General features: G+C 34.1%; 1 protein-coding gene across 1 annotated transcript; it reads right to left on the reverse strand.

The window, feature by feature from the left end:
* Window positions 1-1373: 1373 nt before the first annotated feature.
* Window positions 1374-7020, reverse strand: LOC110731585 (E3 ubiquitin-protein ligase TRAIP). Its single transcript, XM_021911453.1, has 9 exons — window positions 6619-7020; window positions 6234-6516; window positions 5579-5680; window positions 5408-5490; window positions 5187-5303; window positions 3851-3953; window positions 3168-3762; window positions 2803-2993; window positions 1374-1852 (listed from the first exon to the last, which is right to left on the reverse strand). Exons 1-9 carry the CDS (start codon window positions 6744-6746, stop codon window positions 1736-1738), a joined length of 1719 nt encoding a protein of 572 aa, XP_021767145.1. The 5' UTR covers window positions 6747-7020; the 3' UTR covers window positions 1374-1735.
* Between the last annotated feature and the right edge of the window lie 2183 nt (window positions 7021-9203).

Here is a 9203-nt window from a genome sequence, read left to right on the forward strand (position 1 = left end):
CTACTCGTATATATATTAAAAGTGCGTCTTATTTTTGAAGTGACTTTCATTTTCATTTTCATGATTATTAGTTAAGTACGGAACGCTAATTAATTGTTTCTATCATATGATCACTTGTAAATATGATCTATTTATGTAGCCAACACCTGGATCTAATTACTTTTCTCTTGCAAATCTAGAAGTTCATTTCTTCTCATAACCTCTCATTTGAATGCAATTGACATACAACTAATCTAGAAGTTCATTTCTTCTTATTTTGATTTAATTATGGCAATATCATACGAAGTAGTTTTTATCAAAAGATTAGAGTAAAGCAAGTAATAATTATGATACATAATTATCAGAGTATTGTCACTCATTAAAAGATAGAACTAATAATACGGCATACAGAATCGATTAGTATAAAGAAAATGGATACTGAGAAAGTTTGAAAGAGGCAAATTATTATTGACTTTGTTTCAAATTTAAATCAAAATTACAAGATACGTAAGTTTTACACAATGATATCCAAACATTAGCTGACTTGAAGAAAGGGAGGTCGACAAAAAGAGTATTTTATTATCTCTTATACTACAAGTTGTGAACGTCAATTAATTTAATACTAGTGTACTACCTTTGTTAATTCCTTGATGTTTTTTACGCTTTTTATTTGTATCCAAAATTTGAAAAGTTTGACGGTATATTTTCATCATTATATACATCAAAACATTACCCAGTTACATACTACGGAGTACAAAGTATATTTAGAACCGAAGATGATATAAAGGGGTATTAGTCTATTAGACTACACGTTTACATATAAGCAAATCGTAAAAGAGAAAATTGACTTCATAAAATCTACTTTATCTTGTCGAAATTTCGCACAAATATGCATGATAAGTTGTGAAGTCAATCTTATTGAACCTTACATTTTTCTTGTAGGATACATGGTCAAATGCCTATCGTAATCTACCAATTAAAAAGAGATTTTTCATCTGTATGACTGTATCTCTGTACTAATTTGGACCACCTGCTGCCCTCCATAGTCTTGCTCTCTTCTAATTACAGAAAATTCAATTCAATTCAATTTAATGTATTTTCTAAAATTCTGTTCTTAGGAATAAAATAAGCCTTCTTACACAAGGGTTATGCTTATTCAGCATCTACTGCTGGAGTGTGAACTATAAGATTGACTATGGAAATTTGAATCCTTCATTTTCCATATGGAACATGTTAAGAGACAAGGTAAAGCAAGCAACTGCAACCCAATTGACCTCTTCTTAATTTTCACATGCCGTAATTACAGGAAATAGTACTACGTACTAAACAAGTCTATAAGTTATTGTCAGTTTGTCACATTGTCATAATCCGTCACAATTGATAATGCCATCAAATTTTCCAAAATGACTATTTTGTTTTTACAATAGTCAATCCAAATGAATATTCACATTACAACATCCCAACAAAAATGCCCAAGACACCGGACAGGCCAACACCAATGGAAGCATAAAAATGACAATTCATCACCCTCCAATCTTCCAGTACTCCTAGGAATTTTAAGTGCACCTTGGAATGGCTAGACAAAAAAAGTTGCTAAACTACCTGGTATACATTAATGACCTAATACATCTGCCCTACTTTGCTTGTTTGATTCTTTCAAATACTATACAAGGATCAGGTGGGTTGAACCTACCTTGTGGCTTGACCAAGGAATTTCTTTCCTGATGCTGATAGAATACTTTTGTGAGTTGAGACTTTATTTGTTAGCCTTCTTAAAGAAGTGTTCCATTTGCAGACACCCTTGAGACTGCATACCACTTGATTTCGTTACAGATTTGGGTCTCTTTGCTGAAGTAATGATGTCTCTTGCATCCTGCATTCACAGGATAAAATGCATTCAGATTTGAGATTCTATACATGAAAATTTTTTACTCCGTTATTTACCAAAGAAACAATAAATAAATACGGAAATGAAATTACTCCAAATAAGATCAGATGATCAGCTATGGACAGCAAATTGAATTGCCTTCTGAAGAAGGAATATGAAATCAGAAAGCATTAACTAAAAGGGAGGACACCATATGTATCTTGTTCGACCATTTCTACAATTGCCAACCTATTTGATGGTTGGGACTTGAATGCAACCAAATTTAACAAATTTCTACTTCATGTATGACTAACTTTTTTAAATCTCTAATGAAATGTTCATCTTTGTAAGAGTCAAGTCACATTGCTTCTTTATAGCTTTTAACTTGTACTTATCCTTTAGTCTAATAGATAGTCAGTTAGTCACTTATACTATTTTGAGATGTAAAACAATTGTCACATACCCTTTAATTCTTTATAGATAATGGCTTACTTTTCCCAACATATATGAAAAGAGAATGAAAAGAAGACAGCCAGTTGAACCTTAATCATGGAGGTTTGGGTCTTAGGGAAAATGAGACAATTAATTCCAATACCAAGGAAAATTATTAATATGTATATCATGTAGACATGCTAGGAGCTTTACAGATAATTTAGAACATTACACAAGTATCTAAGTGAACCTGGAATCCATGCAGAAAGTTGATTGTAGCAATCCTATCTTCACAACTCTAAAGGGGTAAATTTTGAATACATTGCTAAGTAGCCTCTAAGGGAGAAGTTAACATATCACCCCTCTCTTCTCTCAAGTTATTTATGATAAAGCCTACTAGAGAATTTTAGAGAAAAATCCAATCAAATATGAAAAAGCGATAAGATGATGGGACCTTGCTATTCTAGATTTCCAGGTATAAACAACTTTATGCAAGGATTTAATCATTAAGGAAGAAATCCTACCATAGATGCCTGATTAAGAGATCTCAGAACTTTAACCCTACCGCCCCTTCCGTCTGCTCCTTCAGCAATTAAAGTGTCAGTATTACTACTTGATCCCAGTGATGACTTGCTCTGTGGCCGCTTGCACCATTTTCCCAAATACCTGTTTGCTCCATCTGGTCCAAGTAACCCTCCAGTAAAACATCGATCTCCTGGAGATTATAAAGGATATGATCTTAGTATATTAGTACAAAGGGTTATGTAATGATAGGATTGACTATATACTGTACAAATATAATTTAATTGTAGTCTTTTGGCAAATTAATAAAACTTCAAGACTTAATTTGCATTCGGATTAACAATATGCAAAAAGAAATACCACATGCCTGGCTCAGCAAGAGGAATTGGAGCAGAGGTATCTGCTTTGGACTTAAATGAAGGCTGAACTTGTCTTATGTCCTGAAGAAGCAACCCCTTTGTATGAGGAAGATCATTAAGCACTTCGTTCCTTAGACCAGCTGAACCTGATAATCCAAATTGGTGATCTGGTTGCTGCATCCAATCCTCGTTATTGTCACAATCAACAAGCCCCAACGGTTTACTCTTCTGATTATATGTATCCTTGCAATTATCAGCCTTCGAATGGTAATCCACGGTTTTCAACTTCTGCAGTTCATCCTCATCACGGATCAAACTGTCATGACGTCTGACTTCCTTTTGGGGGAAAATACAGTCATCTTTATTTGTTTCCTTAACCACAAAAGGATTTTCATTTTCCTCTTCATCCAAATCAATCACTGAAGTTGGGGATTTTCCCTTTGGCTCAACAGTTGGATGCTTGAAAGCAAATGAAGGCTCGTTGCTTTTATTGACGGATGGCAAGATTACATCATTGCAATTTCTTTTCTTGGAAGTTTTTAAGGACCTTAATATTTCATTATCTTTTTCTTCGATGGCTAACTCCAGTTCCTGCACTCTTTTCTAGTAGCAGAGGAATAATAGCAAAAATTCAGATGATAGTCAACCATTGCTGATTGTAACAAAGCACTAATAAGATCAATTGGACTACCTTGAGCTTTACTATCTTTTCTTTTGCCTTCTCAAGCTTTCTCAGTGAACGAGCTTCTCCTCTCCCCAGAGAATTGCACTTAGCCATCAATTCTTTGTAGCTCCTGGGAGGAAATGAAATTTCAATTTGTTTATTGAGTATACTGGACAAAGGATTAATTATCTACTCTGAACTGGTGGACAAAAAAACAACACAGAAATAAAGTCACTGCATCTACATTATAAATTCTGGATTCAAAACAAGAGCATGACATTTTTGTCTGATGCAAGGGCAGAGATTCATCAAAGACAATCGCCAAGGCTTTTATACTAGGTAAATTATATCACTCCTCAATGTTTGCCTAGGCAGTAATAAATTCTTGGAACATTCTCTACCCAAATTATATTATCTAATACTTCCAGTGAATGAGACAGTCTAAGAGAAAACAGCATATCAAAAACAATACTACCAAGAACTAAAATCAATTTGTCCCTTTTACCAAGCAAAACTTTAAATAAGATTCAAATTTTTAACTTGTAGGTAAGGAAAAAGGAATAAAATCATAGATGAGAATGACAAATAGCAGTATCCCTTAAAATGGGTTGCCATTGTACATTTATGTACCTAACTACACAAAGAAACAGAAGACAGCCTGTGGATAGAACCAAAAGTTGGTACTGCTCTCCTACAAACCTCTAGAAACCAGTAAAGGGTTCTTGATAAGCCATATAATTCAAATCCACATTGGTGCCAAATGACTTCATATATTTCCCAAGCTTAAAGTACCATTACAATATTTATAGATTAGAGAGTTCTTGATAAGCCATATAATTCAAAACCACATTGGTGCCAAATGACTTCATATATTTCCCAAGCTTAAAGTACCGTTACAATATTTATAGATTAGAGAGTCCTTGATTCAAAATATTTGCCGTGTATACTGTAAACTCACTACAAAAGGCAAGGGTTGTAACAATTATAACCATATAAGAAACATTCCTTAGCAGATATATGTTCAGTATCCAAAATCAATGATGTAGACTGTAGTCACAACTTTATATTCCAGCGTAGCCATGAAGATATACACTTGCACTTCCTATCCTCTGGAAAACATCATCTAGGATCTTTATGTACCCATGCCTCAACATGAAATCTACTAGTGCAATAAAGAAGAGAGTAATATACAGTTCATTCAGCATATATCAAGACTTGCCCAAACAAACAAACACAAAGTGCAAACCAGAGGGAACAAAGGCATAGACTTCCATATTAGCATATATTACAGATCAAAAAATAAACCAACACTCATCACTTACTTGTTACAAATAACCCAAATAAATCAACACTCATCACTTACTTATTACGTATAACCAATGACTTCTTGAGTACATCAATTGCATCTTGGGCATTGCTTTCGTAACCAATCGTAGCAAGTTTCACAATCTCTTCTTCCTCCAAGTTACAATCTGACACCCTAAGCACAAAAGACAAAGCCAGAAAAACATATTAACACAATAATGCTAAGACTAACATTGGAACAGAAATTAAACGAAATGTTCACACAACACTTATACTAACAATTTCAGGGCAGCAATCTCTTTGACTAACGCCAAATTCTTCTCTTGCAACCTTGAGCATTCCAAATTCGATTTAACTAGATCCTACATCAGCAATGCTTTAGCCAGACGCTAATCAAAAAGCAGATGCATAAGACAGTATCAGTAGACAATTGATGATGCTAAAACTCACGCTAGATTTTGTTTGAAGCATTGCTTGGATGCACTCTTTGTTCCTCAAGGCCTCATTCTTTAACACTACTTCTTTGGATAGCTGTTCATTGCATGTTTGTAGCTGAAACACATGAAAGCCAGTAGCATCAACTGATTTTCCAAGACAAAAAGAAGATCCAAACAACATTTTGAAAAGTACTCCAAATAACATCAATCACACGTAGCTAGAAACATCCAACTTAGCAAAATAAAAGTGCTCCAAATTAGAGCAAAATGGTACTAGAATCCCCTTAAGACAACATCCAGCTTCAAATGTTTTGCTAGGAAAAACTTGATCAAGATAGAGCAACATGAAAGCATATAGTCCACAACCACAAAACTTGTAAAAACCTCACATTATTGCAACCAAAATGTAAAGCAGTACAAATACTTAATTGTTACTCCATTGTTGTTCATACAATAACATTATGTAAACTTTTAAACCTCACACTTTTGCACACAAGAAATCCAAAAGAACTAAACTTCATAGTTGCTAATAAGATAACATTCAAGAAAAGTCAGAAATTTAACCTAAAGAACCAACGTTGAGCAATTCAAATATAATTGTTAAGCTAATTTATAATCCAATAATCATATAAATTTGCCCAAATATTCAAACCCATTAATGAAATTACCTGATCATTGAGTTGTTTAAGGTCCTTCTGATTCAAATCTAAAGCAGAACTAAGCCCAGAAACCTTAGCTTCCAATCGTTTAACCTCCACACGCAATAATTCCGGGGATTCATCGTCGCCAATTTTGTTAAGTTTCTGGGTATCAATTTGAGATTGAGAACAAATCGGATCCCCAATTGATTGAAAATATAGACGACCCACACTTTTCTGGGTACAACCCTGCTTACAAACTGGACATGACTGTTTCTTCGTGTTCTTGCAATACTCGAACCATTGCTGTAAACTAGGGTTTTCATTTTCCAATCAATCAATTCAATTCAATTAATCTAATTAAAAACTACAAAAATCAAATAAACTAATGAACTGAAATGAAATGCAGAAGTACCAGAGTTCATGGAAGACATGGCCACAAATGGAGATAGCTTGAAGGTCTTCAACAATGGGTTTTAGATCTTCGTAACAAATTGAACATATTGTTTTTGCGAAGCTATTATTACACGAAGATCCCACCATTCCCTCGATGTTGAGGAAGAAGAAGAAGGTGAGATAATGGAGGGTTTAAGTCTGAAGAGAGAGGATGAAATTGGGGATTTGGGGGGTTTCTGGTTTTAGATATGGATTCTGGGTTGAAATCACCATAGAAAAAGAGGGAGTAAAGGCTGGAAAATGGAGGTGAGTGTAAAATTGAAATTTTCATTTTTGATTGTGCGGGGGAATTTTTTTTCTGGGCGGGAACATTTTTTGAGATTTGGGATTAATTCAGCCTATAAAAAAATTTCAGTGGTCGTTTGGTTCACTTAGCTGAAATGGATTGGTATAGATTATCATATTGGGTGCCTGGTTGGTATAGAATCTATATCCCATATCAATTTAAAGTTGTTTGATTTAACTATGGAATGGATTCTCATACTTGAGTGATAGTATGAATTATGAATCCTTATGGGAGAGGTAGGTATGAAATTTCAATGGAATGAGGTGGAGTTAGAATCCTCCATTTATGAGATTTCAACAGAATGAGGTGGAGTTAGAATCCTCCATTTATGAGATTTCAATGGAATGAGGTGGAGTTAGAATCCTCTATGTATGAGATTTCATACTTAAATAGCCCAACCAAACAAATAAAACCATGGAATGATTCTAAATCCATTCTAACTCATTCCAAGAAGTTCAATCAAACAACCCCTCTCTAGGTCCTCTGCCGATGTGCATTGTTCATAGAGAAATTGCCATTTACAATAAGTGATACGTTATAATAATACTTGTAAATGTTAAATAAATACTCCGTATTAAATTACCCTCCTTGACCAGTGTGGTAAAGGACAAAAGTTGGGCACTCGCTAGTCTAATGGGCCTCATGTTTCAACTTGTGTCTAGAACAAGTCAAGGAAAGATTATACGGAGTATCGCATTAAGATGATAAGCTCATGCTAAACTTTCATAACGGCTACAATACATAGCCTGACTCATGTACCATGTTGTGCAAATGAAATTGTAACACCCTAAAAATTTCTTTCCTTAAAATACCAAATTTTGCCCTTTCAAAATAAGAAGAAGGAAAAATCTAAGACATTACCGCCACTGTGAAAAAGGCTAAGGCAAATATCAAATACTCACACAGCGGAAGACTTTCTTTAAAACCATTAAAACAAGTCAACTTTAAAAAAAAGTCAAACCAAACGAAAGTAAAAGTCAAACAAAGTCAACCTACAACTTGGAACCATTGTAGGCCCTTAAAACCAAACAATACTGAAAACCTTTGCATTAGTCTCATGATCAATATAAATAAATAATACTTAAAGCAAATAAAACACATCACCTTCCTATGAGAACTAAACATGATTCGCTCTTCACTCATACCCTTCATGAATATGTTTCATCACCTGAAAAGCTTCTCTCTACTTGTCCTCACTACTTGCCATTAGAAATGGGTTGTCTTAGGGTCAAGGCAAAGACAAGGCCAAACAAACATGCAAACACACAATTAGCTAGTACATAAACGTAATAAAAACACACTAACATGCTTTCACTCTACCATCACACAACTTACCGTGTTGCACCTATTTACAAACATACAAGACACCCAACACTTAACTAGACAAATATCAATGTTCATTTAAATTTGATTACACATTGAACGGGTTTTCCCCTAACCTACCCCAATAAAGGGGTACTAACACGGGAGCTAACCGTGAAAGTATAAAATAAATCACTCATAAGTAGCGGAATTCATGCACATAATAAAAAGGAAAATACAGCGTCCTGTACTCCAGTAGAAGTTATGGTCAAATATAAAGTCGTAGAACTCCCCCCATATGTTCATACTCAAGGTATATATGTTCCAAGAGTTTTGGTGCGTAATTTCTTTCACTTTACGTTATTTACAAATTATTAGACATGGTGATGACTCTCAAACACAACACAAATCAAACACTATAAATTATTCAAGCATTTAAACATACCAATTTAATTCTTGAATAATTAGTGACCACATAAATTTAATTGTTGAACCCTTTTTAATCTACCTCGGTGTCAAAGACACCTTAAACGCATAATGCGCTACAAATCCTAACCCTCGGTGTTTAAAACATCTTAAGTGCAATTGGGCACCGAAAATATAATTTAATCCTCGTGTACATAGACACTTAAATAGCTCCTTCCTCATGCTTATAACATCAATAAAAATTATACGAACTATAATAAAATTCCTTTTCAATATTCAAAACCAAATTAAACATTTAGTTTAATTAACATGCTCTCTATCATGCCAATAATAAAAGTGTGGTTCATATCAACATGTCAACATAATTAATTCCAATCACTAATTCATCACAAATAATTCATACTTCACAAATCAATCACCAAATCAATCCAATCAACAAATTCCAACCAATATCTATCATGATACTAATTGGAATTGATTAAACAAAGTCTAGCATGCCTCTACATATTCAAATAATTACTAAGTACGCG

Source organism: Chenopodium quinoa, unplaced genomic scaffold, assembly GCF_001683475.1.
Source record: "Chenopodium quinoa cultivar QQ74 unplaced genomic scaffold, ASM168347v1, whole genome shotgun sequence".
Taxonomy (NCBI): Eukaryota; Viridiplantae; Streptophyta; class Magnoliopsida; order Caryophyllales; family Amaranthaceae; genus Chenopodium; species Chenopodium quinoa.